The sequence below is a fragment of the Pelodiscus sinensis genome, chromosome 4, assembly GCF_052426305.1.
Source record: "Pelodiscus sinensis isolate ZL-2025 chromosome 4, ASM5242630v1, whole genome shotgun sequence".
Classification (NCBI taxonomy): Eukaryota; Metazoa; Chordata; order Testudines; family Trionychidae; genus Pelodiscus; species Pelodiscus sinensis.
Window position 1 is genome coordinate 37,974,984 of NC_143055.1, and position 15,901 is coordinate 37,990,884.

General features: G+C 36.9%; 1 protein-coding gene across 5 annotated transcripts in view; it reads left to right on the top strand.

Annotated features, from left to right (window-relative positions):
* The window catches only part of PCDH7 (protocadherin 7), a 397,754-nt gene that overhangs the window by 166,575 nt on the left and 215,278 nt on the right, over positions 1 to 15,901 (top strand). For 3 of the 5 annotated variants that reach the window (XM_075930606.2, XM_075930609.2, XM_075930608.2), the window contains one exon: positions 10,814 to 10,922. In XM_075930606.2, coding sequence (XP_075786721.2) covers positions 10,814 to 10,922 — 109 coding nt within the window. Of the gene's footprint in view, positions 1 to 10,813; positions 11,031 to 15,901 lie in introns of all 5 variants that reach the window. The other 2 variants (XM_075930603.2, XM_075930605.2) reach the window with 1 other exon arrangement.

Genomic DNA, 15,901 nt, shown 5'->3' on the forward strand with positions numbered 1-15,901 from the left:
ACTAGTGTCCAATGTTTTCCCCCAGTCACTATAATTCATAAATGGCTTTGTTTTAAAACTTCAAACTTAAGGTAGATCTAAATGGAAACAAGGACTCATTCTTAAAGTAGGTGAAATAAAGTGATGAGCTGTATTTGTCATAAATAGCCCTATCTGCTCCGCTGCAGTTGATGCATAAATGCTCTTCTTGAACAATGTGTTTGTGTGGCTGCCACAGTTGGAGCTGGCACTGTGCCCTAAAAGAAAGTTATGTTTAAAAGGAAGGACAGAGAGGAAGTTAAACATGGCTCTGAACATAGAGAAGGACTATGCCATAGAGAGAAAAACTGTACTCCAGGGATAAGGAGCCTAAGTCCTTTGCTAGAAGAGTGCTGCTAGGTAAATAGACACCACCAGCATTCACAGCAATGAAGGCATCTTCACTGACTATGGTGCTGATTACAGGACCACATTATGATCTCACTGAAGCATTAAGATCCTCTCCAGGAACACAATCTCTACCGGTGCAACCCTAGACTTGGAAATCACATCAAGACATCATTCCTTGGCAATGCCATTTGGAAATACTATACCTCTTTACTTGTCCTTCTCCATTGTCTTTTGCACTGCTTCTTCCCATTATCAAACAAAGACATCTCACTGTTACCATCTGAGCATGATTCTAGAGGCAGTATTAGAGATCCCACTTGTATGGTATCATTACAAAGGATGCAGGAATAGCATTGGTCTGACCAGCCACAACCACCTGCCTACAGTGACTCTTGGAAACCATCATTTCTAGTGTCGGTCAGAAGATCCCCCTCCTTTACATTGAAGAACAAGAGGAAATTGGAGCTCTACAGGAGTGTCACTACCCAGACCACCAATTCCTGAGCTGTTGGTCAGTGCCCCAAAACTGTATGGAATGACAGCATGATCATTCTCCACTGAAGGAGTCATCATTGTTACCTAATGAAATGGTGACACTAGCCCTGGCACAGCATTTGATGACTTCAAAGCAGTCCAGGATCTGCTAACCAACATAGCCTCTCCCAGGTTTCATTGTCAATGTTGCACTTTACCAATGTGTTTTTAAGGATGTTTCTGTAACACTTTGCCTACTATGAGACCTTGTCTCAGTCCTCAGCTGAGCATAGAAAATCTGTTTAGGCAAAGGTTAGTCAGGCATCCTGATCATGTGACCAGACCATCATAACTGCCTGTGCATGATTATTGCCTTGATGATGCAGGATTCAGCCTCTGCGAGGACACTCACATTTGTCCATCAATCCTGCCACTCAATATTCTCCTCGGGTACCTTTAGTGGAATTTTTCCAGAGCTTAATACGACGTCTATAGGGAGTCCAGGCTTCAGCTCCAGATAGTAACATTGGGATGTCTTCAGCATAGTAGACGTTGATCTTCACCTGCATCTTGATGTCACGGTCATCGAAAACTCATCTCTGTAAACATCCATAGCAAAACAAAGATTCTAAATATCCAAACAATGATCATACAAGAGAAATCACTCAAACTCTATGACATCTTGACACTGCCACCATCAATGTCCACAAACTGAACTGGACATTTGATGGTGGATGTCATCATGAATATCAGCATGGCTTGACGGATAGTTTCCAAGACAGGGGAAGCTGTTGATATTCTCCAGCACTTGGTCGTCCACCGTGATGGTTGGTTTGGAAAATGATATAGTGGGTGTTGTCTGAAAGAGAACCTTGATCTTTTGTCTATTAAGAGTTAGTCCTAACCTGCAGTAGGCCGCAACAAAAACGTTGATGATTGCTTAGAGACCATCTTCCAAGATGGCACTAACCTCGGCATAGTCAGAATACTGAAATTCTATCCCTGACATTGTTGTGGTCTTGGTCTTGGCTCTGAAGTGACCCAGATTGAAGAAGCTAGCAACCATCTTGTGGGTTATTTCGACTCTACCTGGGAAGTCATCTCCAATAACCTGGAACATGGCTGCCAGAAAAATATTATATGGTGAGGTGCTATCACACATCCTTGTTTGACTCCAGTCCTTGCGTCAATTGGTTCATATGCATTTCCATTGTCGAGTATCATGGCCTATAGATTGTCGAGTAAGAGATGTATAATAATGATTTTTTGTGGACAGCTAGTGTATCACAGGATCTTCTAGAGGGCCTCATGGTTGATGGAGTCAAATGCTTATAGTCAAATCAAAGAAAACTATATACCAGAAATCTGCACAGTGGCCATGTAGAGTAACTCATTGACCTTGGTCAAACACTGTGTTTTAGACTTACCTGCCTGATCAGGAGAGTAGTAGTACAATCACTCTTCATTGATGCAGCTACAATTTCTCACTCCCACCATCCTGAGGGGATACTGCTTACTAGTAATGTACAGTGGAATCCACATTGACATTCTTCTTTTAGTGTAAGAACATTTATTTATCCAATAGTAGCTGTGATTATTTGAGGTGTTGTAGTCAATGTGGACCCCATGATATACTTTAAAGAGCCCTCAGATTTCAATTTATGAGGAAACTGAGAGTGCGTTGGAGCCACTCTGTGCACGAAAGCATGAGGACAAAATACCTGATCTTGCATACATGAGGCACATGTGTACCTGTAGTGGGTTCCACACAGACTGCAACATCTCAAGGGACCACCACTACTGGCTTAGGAAAAATAACCATTCTTTCATCATATGTTGACGTCTGAGAGCTTATAAGTTGATATTGTTGATCAGCATTTAAGGAATGTGTAAAGTGAATTTTCATTAATAAAATATGTCATATGAAAGGGTCATAATGTATGTAAGTCAAAATGCATTCCTAGTAATTTCCAGTCCTTCTTAATGTTTCTTTTTTTAATAGAAACACTGCAGTTTTCTGTTTTGCGCAGAGATGAACTATATCAGCAACCTTCATGCCAAGTGCCCCCAAATTCATGACAAGTTTTTTCAAAGTATATAAATATATAATACTTGGGTTTTCTTAGGCTTAATAGTATCCTGTTCCAGTAACGTAGGTATCCGGTTATACGGTGCTTGTCATTTTGTTGATCATTGAAAGCACCACAGTCAACAGTCAATAGCATGTGTATGTCCCAAATTTTCTATTTTCATATGTATTGAGTTAATCAAAGCAGTGCCTCTTAATTGTTCCACTAAAAAACATTTTGTCATCAGCGTCTTTTTCTTTTTAACAAAAAAGTACAAGTCCTTATCTTACTCCAAGAAGCAAGACATATAGAACATTTATTTTACTTAGATGATCCGACTCTTAGAAGTCATGCAATAAAGAGATCAAAATTGTAATGTCTGCATTGTCTTTAGAAGTATAATAAATGCTGCAAAATGCCAATTAACTTTCACATCATTCTTAGGGAAAAGATTTTGCTGGAATTATATCATACTCATTTAAAGTCAGTGGAATGGACTAAATGGGCTGTACTGAACTGAATATTATGCATGTTAATTTTGTCTCAGATAATTCCTGCTTAGACTAGCACTAGAGAAAAATGGCAACATTAAAATCTGAATGTGTTTTAAAATGTTAATTTTTAATAATTCAAAAATGTTCTATCACATCTTTAAATGTAGAGAATAAAAAGTAGTAACCAAGCTCAGGGCTTTCAACCTTTCCAATTCCACATTCCTTTTTTATCTCCCCAAGGATCTTCTCTCTGTTGGAAGGGTCCTAACAGGGAACTTTATTTCTTTAACAATATAGGAAAGGAAAAGAGGTCTCAAATTCCTGACATCTGTTCACATCTTCTAGATGGAGAGTGCCTCGCACCTCATTAAATGCATCACTGCACAAGTCTCAAAACCAAAAGGCTAACATGTTAGAAGGGGTTTCTTTGGGGTTTTCTTTTTTAGGAACAATTGGGTTATTTGAAATCCAGAAAATTTATTTTACTTAGATAATCTGACTCTTAGAAGTCATGCAATAAAGAGATCAAAATTCTAATGTCTACATTGTCTTTAGAAGTATAATAAATGCTGCAAAATGCCAATTAATTTTCACATCATTCTTGAAAGTGCAATTAACTTTCATATCATTCTTGAAAGTGATGGTGCAAAATCATCCTAGGTAGTATTTCATATCCATGAGGTACTGATTTGTCATATCCATGAGTAGGCCTCCATGTTTTAAAACAAAACCTCTAGGAGTGGGTGACTATGCAAACACTGGGATTGAATGCCCAATGTGGAAGAAGTTGCTCAAACTGGTGTTTAAGTCATTTCTGCCTAGTGGCAAACAGAAAAAGTGTGTGGAGCATGGAGGTTGGAGGTGTCAGACAAAAACCCAAAGCTCATATTTTGCACCACATTCTTGATTTACCATAATCTTATTTACACTTTCCAAATATTGATGGTCAGACCTGCTGATGAGTGGTTCCATGGTGGAACCTGGATAAGGGGCATGGCCTTTGCATTTTAAGGCCAGATTCTGCAAGGCTAACTGGATGAGGGGTAGTACCATAGGCATCTGGGCAAGGTTGTACTCATGCATTAGACTTAGCTGCTGCCTGTGCTATGCCTGACTACACTACCCTTTTTAGAGTGCTAGCTACAGCTAAGCTAGGATATGTCTGTTTATCCATGCTGGGAAGCACACTCCCACCTGCAGTGCAGATGTACTCTGATCTGATCAGCTGGTATCTCTTGCAGATAACTACTACTTTGACAGATTATATCTATTTTGCACAACAACATCTAAGTGTGAATACAGAAATATTTTTTTCAATGCAAAATAAGCAAGACTGCATAGTGCCCAAATGTATTACTTTGTATTTGTATTGTGGTAGCACCTGGGATCCCCAAACATAGACCAGGACCCCAAAAATGGAACCAAAAGATGAGTCCTGTCCTAAAGAATTAACAGTCTAAGTAATGTGCTGAGAAGACATCTAAGGAGATTAATAAAACAGCTGTGCAGTCATTTGGAATTTAGCTAATGCCTGCTCCCATCACTCCTTGAACCCTAGTCCAGATACAAGGTTTTTTACAGTACATCACAAACTATCCTTACATCTCCATATACTAATCATCGTAAAATAGAGGCCTGGTTTCTCAGCTGGTACAAATCAGCAAAGCTCCATGGCAATCAATTAAATTTACATCATCTGGAGTTTTCTCCACATTTTCAGTTTTCTCTACCTGTATATGTATTTGTATGTCTTTTCTGTCCTTGTTAGGGTGTTGTCTTTATATGTTTCACTGTTTATTATGGGAGTGAATATGAGTTAGTATGAATTATCATTATTTATCTGATATCTCACATTATAGGATGCTTTCACTCTGGCATGTTACAATACACATTTTTCAAGGCAGGATGTAACCATAAGACAAGCATATTTATATATTATCTCAGCTAGGAAGCAGAATGCATTCTTCTTTCCAAAAACTGATACATGTATATATTTTAAGGTGTTTACTGTTTTGACTAAAAACAAAGCTTCTTCCTCTCCTGTCTTAAATGTCACTTTGTGGAGGGTGGGAGGAGGGGGGAGAAGGGTTAGATGACTATGTATTATTGTTTCAGGCATTCACCTTTTTAGCATATTTGACCAAAATATCATGAGGTTAAGGGTGGGGCTGAGGGACTGATGGGGACAGACACATTGAACCTTGGCCACACTGCTGCAGGAAAGATAAGGAACTATCTTCTTTTTTTCTATGGATACTATCCTGTTTCCTGTAGTGAACATGAGAGTTTTGTCACTTATTTCAGCAGATACTAAACTATAGCCTTTTTCTTCATTAGGGGAGTTGGGTAGGGAAAATACATTTCTCATTAATCTTGCTCTGGTAAGTTTTCTCTATGAACTGGTAGATTTAGTCAATATAAGGTCAACGTAGTGATCTGTGACTCAGATTGCAGGGCTTTGGAGTCACTGATCAGACCAAATTGCTCACAGCTATTCTGTACCTTTAGTATTGTATTGTGTCACATATCGCCACTCTTGACCAGAACTGGAATTTGGAACGCTTCTTCTCTCCACCTACAACCGTGGAAGCTTATTCAATGTGTCTCTGTGGAGATTGCACTCATCCCAAGTTACCTTGTAGAGGTTATACATATTCTACTCTAAAAAGCTGCTGTTTTGCAGCAGTCCTCTGAAGGCAGAATGAAAGTGGCAACACAAAAGAAATGTAATGTGCAACACTGGTTCAGCTGCTCTCCACTGCATTGCTCAGCTGCTCCTGCCATCCTCTTTAAATATAATACTTCACATGCATAAGTGTAATGTTGGCATTATAAACCTGAATATAAAAACAAGCTCAAGGGGGAAGGAGAAAAGTTAAGAAGTATAATTTACAAAATATGTGAGCGCCGAGTGACTTTTCAGTTCAGTGTTTCAACCCTGCTTGAAGGCTAGAAATGAGAGGAGTTATTTAAAAATAACAGCAGTGCAATCATAACTAAGATGCTCTTCCTGCCATAAAGCAATCTCAGCATAGGCACAGGCTTACTATTATTAGATTTGTGATTTGTGCACTAAAAAGCATTGACAAATTTAAGTCTTTCATTTTCATTGATTATAAATGGAATGCCACTGTATGCAGGTTTCGGAGTATTATTAGGAGGCCAGTTCATTGAGTCCCAAACTTGACCCTAGGACCCTACCTGAGGATGCATCTAAACGGCCATTATTCTGGAAAAACAATACTAGCATTCACACTACAATTGAGTTATTTTGACAGAAAATCCAAATAACAGACATCTTTTTCCTTCAGCGGTAAACCTCATTCCACGAGGAATAAGCCCTTTTCCCAAAAAAGCTTTTTTGGAAGAGGGTGTGTGTAGACACTCCACTGCTACTATGTCAAAATAGCCCTTCACTAAGGCCAGTCTAAAGTTATTCCTCCCCAGTGCCTCCTGGGACTCTGGGGCTATGTCTAGACTGCAGGCTTCTTTTGAAAGAAGCTTTTCAGGAAAAGATTTTCCGGAAAAACTTCTTCCAAAAGAGAGCCTCCTCACTGCAAAAGACATTGAAAAAGCAATCTGCTTTTTCAAAGTATTACATTCACACTGAATGGACTCTATCTGGCATTTAAGCTGTGATTACTATGGATGGAATGTGATTACTATGGATGGAGGGCACCTGTGCTTTTTCCTCTTTCATCTTCTTTCGAAAGAACTCCCTCTTTCTCCCCCTCCCCGTTTGCTTCACACACATGCCTTTTTCCAAAAGAGCACTTTCAGAAAACGGCTTCTTCCTCATATAATGAGGATTACTAATGTCAGAAAAACCCCTCTGTTCTTTCGATTTTCTTTCGGAAGAATGCGGTTGCAGTGTGGATGCAATTGAAGTCGAGGTGGCATGTCCACATTCGGGGAACCTGCTTTGGACTAATTTTGAGGCTTGTGGACTGTAGTGTGGGCACTCTATTTTGAGACAAGCTTTTCCGTAAGATATCTTCTGGAAAAGCTTATTCCAAAAGAAGCCTGCAGTGTAGACATGCCCTGAGAAGTGATGCTGGGCATTGAGACGATGAACTGATAGTAGGTGGGAACAAATCCTTCTCCTAGGCCTTAGAGCAACTATAGAGGCTACTCTTTAATGATTTGTACAGGGCTTTACATGCTTCATCCCTTACTCTATACAGAGACAGTAGTTTCTCTGCCGGAGCCTTACAGTTGTCCACTCGTTCACATGCACAGAGCAAACCTGGAACAGAACTTGGTGCTTCAAAGAGTGTGTGTAGCACATACACATCAGGCACAACTTCTGTGGCACAGGGTCCATTTGTTGCAGCAGGGAAGGGGCATGATTTATTCCTGTTAGCATAATACTGTATATTCAAAGGAAGTCATGTTTTATAGCTCATGGTGCATTGGCAGCTTTTACTTACACATAATATTTTAATCTGATTTTTAAAAAATACTTGGTGTTTTAATTGCTTAGCTGAGAGCATTGGGGTTTTTTTTTTGTTGACACTCTTTTTGCTTTTCATTTTCCTTTAGAACTATAAGGAATTTGCCAGATGTATATTAAGCTTATGTAGGTAAACAGATTTATTATAAATATGTTCCATATTTTAAGTTTCTTGTTCTGACAGCATCTATAATTGGCACATACTTTTCCCTCCCACACCATTTTATTACAATCAAGTTGTTCAGTGAACCACACTATGGCTATGTCTATACTAAAAGGTTTTTGCACAAAAATTGTTGGTTTTGCCCAAAACTGGCAGAGCGTCTATACCTCATGCGCGTTTTTGCGCAAAAAAATACAGTAAATTGACAGAACAGAGGGCTTTTGTTGATAAAGTTATTCCTCTCCCCACGAGGAATAACTCCTTTTTGCGCTACAGCTCTTGCGCGAAAAGGCATGTGTAGATGCTCTGCAGGGGATTCTTGCACAAAAAGAGCCTATCAGAAAATGCTCAGGTGCTCTGATGGCCATTCTGTTAATAGCAATCAGAGTTTTCTTGCGCAAGAGCGTCCATGGTGTGTGGATGCTCTCTTGTGAAAAAGCGCATTGCTTTTGCGATGTGCTTTTGAGGTGTGGATGCATTTTTGCACAAGAAGTTTTTGCGGAAGATCTCTTCTGCAAAATCTTCTTGCATAAAAACACTGCAGTGTAGACAAAGCCTAAATGATCCATTTGAAATGTAATAGGAGCTTTAATATTCCTAGGAAATAATATGCCCATATTTAACAAAACAAAAATATCTCATCTCCAGTGTACTCAAGTAAGGTGACCAGTCACCTTACATGGTCACAATATGAAGAAATGAATATAGCAAATGATGGGAATATCCTCTGAGTTCTGTCAATGTAATGAGAATAGTGATATTTCGTTGATTTACTTATCCTTGTAAAGTAAATCTGTATAGGATCACAGTTGTACTTGAGAGTATTCTTAAATTATCTGAAAAAGTCATGGTAGAGAAAAAATAGATATATCCATGTTTGGCATCCATTTAAAATTCTTTAAAGTCCAATGGACTGAGAAAATACAGTGAGTTGAAGTGGCTGTCTACAGTATTAAAGATAACATGATAGCTAGCTGTATAGACATAAAATTATATGAATTAAGCACTAAACCATTATTTAAATACAAGATATACGTGAGCAAACTGTTAATAGCAAATGACGCACTATGTAATCTAACATATGAAATGGAATACATATGATCTAAATATTTTACAGTGCAGAATATTAGTGACCTTATTCTTCCCTACTGCTTTAACACCCCTGGAAAGGGATTTAAAATTCCTATGAGGTTCAGCCTGCTGATTTGCTGAAGAATGCTCCCTTTAAGGAGAAAGAGCTTTGGGTCATGTAGAAAGGGATACAACCATCAAAATCCACCTTGCCAAGGCTCCCCAAGAAAAAGAATCTGACATTAAATAGTGCGAAGGTTCCTATACAAGAGCACTAACCCTCTCTCTTGCTGTCTGTCCTCTCCTCCCACTTTCAGAGCTTTGGATCTCCACTTTGTAGTTTATTTGCCCCTTTTTTCACCTTTATTTCTGCTCCTCATCATGGACATACTTTAGAGTCACGAGTAAAACTTACAGACTGACACTCAATATCAATTAATATCAGCAAACTTTAAAAGTTTTAAGATTTACCACGAACATACTGTCAATCTCAATTTTTCTAATATTAACACAAAAATCACGTTTATAGTCTGCCATGATTTACTGGTTTACAAGAGTACCTGCTTAGTACTTTATATGCATAATCCTACCTAGATTTAACATTAACACTTAACAGATTGCTTTACACCTTCAAAACATGCCCCAGTAAAGCAAAAAGATCCACCTTTAAACTCATTCATCACTTTTCAGGATCGCAGTTTTTGTTTACATTAATGTTTGCACAGTACTTTGTAGAGCCAAGTGGTAATGGCAATATGAGTGGAAGGTGACACACACACAAACAAAATTGCCTTGTGCAGATTAGAGATTAAAATATGGTCTAATTTTCTAGTATAATAGCTTTTATTGCAACATAGAAATGCATTCTATTAATAGTAAATTAAATGTACTATTATTGTTTGTTACTTCTGATGCAATACTTAAAAAACCTAATACCTATTAACTGGCATTAAAATCAATTGAAATGTGCAGCATGTTTCAATGGGAGGTAGATACCTAGCTTTTTTTCCCCTCCTAATTTCCAGTCTACATTTAGTGTCTTCTAAACGTTGAGGGTAAAATGCACCCACTTCTTGAAATAATCTTGAGTGTCTGAGTCCAGTATGTAAACTTTTATAGCAACAGTTATTTCTTCTATAATATTTGACATTTTGAATGAACACAAATCCATAATAATCAACATTTGAATGGTCCCAGTGGAAGCATCTGGTTTCAGCTGTGCCAGTGGTACTTTAAAGACTTTATAAAGTCAGTTAGCAGCACACCCAATCTGCAGGCATTAAATTTTATGGCAAAAGAACTAGGAAAGACTGTACATTATGTTTCTAGTATCTGTCTTACATTGATTGGCTTCTAAAACTACGGACATTGATTTTAAAATGGTCTATGTGTGTGTTTGTGTTACCAGCAGTCACAGCATAATTCAAAATTGAGCATTTATCTTGTAAATCTTGTATAGTTTCTCTCTTACCTGATATAGGGGTTTTTAAAAACTTGTCTAGGGTCAGCCTACATTAATGTAGATGAAAAATCCATAGCAATCCTCATGCCACCTCAAAGACTACACATTGTTTATTTTAAATTAGACAAAATTTCAAAGTTTTATGTTCAATTAGTCAACATTAAGATATTAGTATTAGTATGTTTTAAGTCATGTTTTGAGAATCACTTGTTCAAAGATCTAACTTTTCAGTGACATTCAGAATCTTTTCTCTTGCAGCCATTTCGTAGAGTGACGTTTTCTGTTGTGAGTCAGCCTCAGGACCCACATCAAGGGTCATTGCAGAGTTGCTATGACAGCGGTCTGGAGGAGTCAGAAACACCAAGCAGTAAGAGTTCATCAGGGCCAAGACTGGGTGCCCTTCCACTCCCAGAGGACAACTACGAAAGGACTACGCCGGATGGCAGTGTTGGTGAGGCAGAGCATATGGAAAATGGTAGGGGCAAACACAACATTCACACACATAATCACACTAGTGAGCCATAATAAGTAGACTTGTGGAAAGGTCAGTCCAAAATAATAAAATAAAATAGCATAAATTATAACTATTTTATTTTAAATGGTAAGATTTGTTAAAACGCAGCAATACAAAATAATGGAACATAATCATACAAATAAAATCAGCAGCATTTTTTTTTTTTACATTATAAAACTACATTGCTGAAAAAGTTAAATAATTTTTAAAAAATCAGATCGGGGTTGGGTTGAAGGAAATTAAATTGCATACACGTTTTTTAACAAAAGGAACCGATAAGGGATGTGTGTTCTCTTTTCTACATCCATTTTTGTATTTGTCATACAGCCATTGCTTATGACATTTTCCTGAAATTGAATTTATGCAGCATCAGCATAAAGAAAATAGGAATTAAAAATCTCCATGTAATATCTCACCTTTCCCCCGATAGTGTGCAGCGTGTTTTCAAAATAATATTAAGGTTTCTACTCCGTGCTGAATTATTTAGAAAGGAAAGCACTGTTTTCTTTCTTCTTCTATGGTATATTGTGAAAAATACTTTTATAAAATATCATTTAAATTAAGGATTTTTTAATACATGGGGATGGACTAGGGAATGCATCCTGATTTGCATTACAAGTAATTGTTCCGTAATTACAAAATTATGGAATTAAATACTTAATAGTCTTCAATTTTCTTTTGTGTCTACAATTATATAGAAAATAGAGGACTTCAAAATACTTTTTATAATAGAGCTTAAATAATTTTCTATTCCACAGTTATCTAAAGCTCATTGAAGTCAATGTGCATGGACTTCAGTGGGCTTTGGATGGTATCCATAAACTCTATAGTTGATTGCTGCATGTCAAAGAGCTCTGATGTGCTAAATGATGGGTTTGCCAATCAAGTTTGTATAGTTGTATATGTTAGGAGGATGGAGTTTCATAAGCTCCTCAGACACAGTGCGGATTTGGTTTGGCATTGTGCATGACTTTAGCTTCCTTCAAAGGTTCAAGTCAGCAATTCAAAATTGTTCTTCTTGGTTTTTTCCCCTAAGATAGACATATTGACCCAATAAAAATAGATAATTCTCTGTGGTCAGGAAATTGAGAAATGTAATGTATATAAGGAAGAAGGACTGCAGCAGTCTACATTTGCTGAGGGTCTGCGTTTCAACAATGCATGACTATTTCAAGTCATACAGATTATGGACCCCCTACTGAGTGGAAACAATAATTATCCTAAATTCAGTAATCATTGCATGCATATATATACATACAAAATTATTTTAGGAGGTAGAAAAAATGAAAGCTCTTGGGAACCTGCTTCCTTCATTGTGATATACTTTTATGATTGTTAGTTTAAGACTGATATTTAGTGCTTAGGAAAATGAGGCTAAAGCACTGGCTATATCTAGGTAGATACCGAGCAATAGAGAAAAGTATTTTGGAGATTTAATTAAGTAAGTTCACAGTTCTTAAAGGATCCAATATTGTATAAAACAATATATAAACAAGGAGCCTTGGATAAACTTTAGGATTATGATTGATCCTTACTTTCATTAAATAATAGAAGTGGCTTTATCCACATTTATTCACTTCTCAGAAGTTCCAACATACAATGTACTCTAGTTTGCCTAAATTTTGGAAATTGTGAGTCAGCTATTTCTATTGTATATTCGTTGTTAAACTAAAAAAAAATGAAATTAGGCTATTTTTTGAGGATGAAAGTAACTTTTCTTTTTTAAGATCACATACTTATATAAGGTAGATTTGAGAATAAGTAGAAGCACAACCAGACCAAATTAGCACATGAAAGTATTATGCCAAGAACATTTCCAAAACAAGAGTAGCAGGTTAGAAGTCTCAAATGATTGCAGACAGCAAGGAAGATTTTTTGTCACAGTCACAAAATCTTGAACTGAACCCCATGAAATGTGGGTGACATTGCGATGAAAATTATACTCCACTGACTTTTGAATTCTGCTGTCACTTTTTAAAACAGGATTTAGACAGTGGCATGTCATCTGCCTCCAGAAATTTTTGTTAACATTAGTCAATAGGTGATGACAGAACAAGATGCAATGCACTTTAGGTCCTCTATAAATGTAGCATTTGACATTTGAGTGAGTGCTTTCTGTGAGCCAGATTTGAAGATGACTTGTCTAGCTATATAGTACAATTGCATTGCTCAAATTCTGGTAATTTAATCTTCAGTATTAATGGATCATTCTGACATAAATAGAATTGGAATTGAAACTTGTCAAGTATTCATTTGTCATATTTAATTGGAATCTTGGTAATCTGCAGTGTTTTGGTTGGTTAGGTTTTAATCAGGATTTGTATTGGTTTTTCATTTGGATTTTCCATGGAAACAGCCCTTTGAAAGTTATATTAGTTTTTTAATTGTTATTACTTCAAATATTTACCATTTAATTGCAATCAGTGCAAAGCAATGCAGTTATAACTAATTACTTTGGATTTACTTTCATTTTAAAGTTTGAAAAGATATTTTTCAGTTCAGTAATGTAAAACCTTTGGATACCTTTGTTTCATTCTCTGTGCAATATAGGAACACTAATGAAAACAAGGCATCTTTCATGTTTCAGCAAACGGAAGAAGGCTGAATCTACTGCAACCAGAGTAAATACTGATAATGAAATGCAACTTCCCACATTTATTCATTAGATGTCTCGTTCTACTTTTTCAGTTTGGCAAAAAACAAAAAATTGAAACAATAGCACAAATGGCTTAGCTTTCTTTATGACGAATTTGTACAGTACATTACCAGCCTACATGAATGTCAGATGTAGATTGAGGTTTTGTTTGTATTATTAGCTGTGATGTCAGCTGTAGTGAGAGGGTGATGGAGAAGAAATTTTAACAGACTGGCTGTGAAAATGCAGTATGAAAAGATTTGCTAATTTGTAAGATCTGCAGAACCAGAAATACCTGCTGAGTCTTTTCCCACTGCTCTGGTAGCTTTCCGTACAAGGAGACACTACTCATTTGTGCAATCTTGTCCAACAAGCATCAATTGTTTATCTAATAGGGCCATTAAAAAGGAATTATTATGGCAGAAGAGGATGTATTATTTTTCTTATAGTTTGATTTTTATATTGTGAATATAAGCATTGTTATACTGGATCAGATTCCTGATCTATCAAGCACAGTATCTGTTTCTGACAGTGACCAGTAAGTACCAGATACTTCATAGGCATGTGCAAGAAACCACAAAATAGAAATTTGTGGAATGACCTTCTTTCTTGATCTCTGTTAGGCCTGATGTACATTAGAAAATTATGTTGGTTTAGATACATCAGTGAGTGGTATGAAAAATGCATCTCCCTGAGCAACTTAGCTAAACTGACCTAAGTCCCCATGTGGACAGCTCTAGGTAAATGGATGATTTTTTTTCTGTCAGCCTAAACACTGCCTTTCAAGGAGGTGGATTATCTATGATGATGGGAGAACCTGTCTCATCAGTGTAGGTAGTGTGTATGCTGCATTTTTAAAAATGAAAACAAGCCTTTAGGTAGTGGTCTCCTTATATTCTGAATCTGGAAGGTTTATATTTTCTAAAAAAGATTATTAATCCTATCTCATTTAATTATGATTGTTGTCATAGTAGTATAAAACTGCATAGTAAATTATTGGTCTCACTGATCTGTTGAGGCAGTGTTTTCCAAAAGTTTATTATCAGTAGTGTAAAAAACCTATTCATTTGTACAATTTTTATGTTCATTTTCTTTCAGTGATAATGACTATTCAATTGTTCTTATGTTATGAGAAAGGATAAATAAAAGTGCTCAATTTACCTTTTCTATACTATTCCTTATTTTTATATCTTTATCATATGCCCTCATATTTGTTTCTCCTCTGGTATAAACATTCAGGGTATGTCTACACTAGCCCCCCAGTTCGAACTAGGGAGACTAATGTAGGCATTTGAAGTTGCAAATCAAGCCTGGGATTTAAATATCCCACGCTTGATTTGCATCTTCCCAGCTGGTAGCCATTTTTGAAATTTACAAGTCCAGACTAACTGCCCGTGTTGACACGCGGCAAGGACCCAGTATTTCGAATTAAAGCCCGGTATTTCGAACTATCCGTTAAACTTCCTGGCAGGACTTGTAAATTACTTCATAGACTTTCCAATTTTTCCTTATAAATCAGTCTTGTTGTGCCTCTAATAATGTCTGTTGCCAGAACTTTAAATTCTGATAGATGTTTTCAGAGATGGGGGTGACAAGAACTGAACACAGTACTCCAGATGAGGGCATCATAATGTTTTCAGTATTATTTTCTATCCCATTTTTTACATGTGCTGTCATTAGGTCAATGGTTTCATTGACATGTATGCAATGATGCCCGTGTTCTTTTTCTTGGGGCTAATTTAGACTACACAGCCTGTATGATTAGTTCAAATAAATCCTTCTGACATGCACAACCTTGCTTTTGTAAACAACTTATCTTTCATCTTATCTATTGAAACAGCTTTGCTAGGCCCATCTGAAGTTTCTCATAGTCCTTTTAGGTCATAATTAAACAAAATATTTTATGTTTATATACATTTATAATATACTTATATTTTTTATTTTGTAGAACTTTCATCCAACGACTAGAAAGCAAAGTACAATAATTCATTTAGTCTCACAACAAGCTTTTCAGAGGACAGCTGTGGCCTACAAAATTGAGCATAGGACTGAGAGTCAAATGACTTAAATTCAGTTTCTCTTCCACTAGCTTAGTCAAGTGACTCAAACTTAGTCAAGTGACTCAAAACTCCTTGTGTCTTGCAACCAAATCTGTAAAGCATGCAAAATTGGAATTACCTGCCTTTATAAAGAGCTG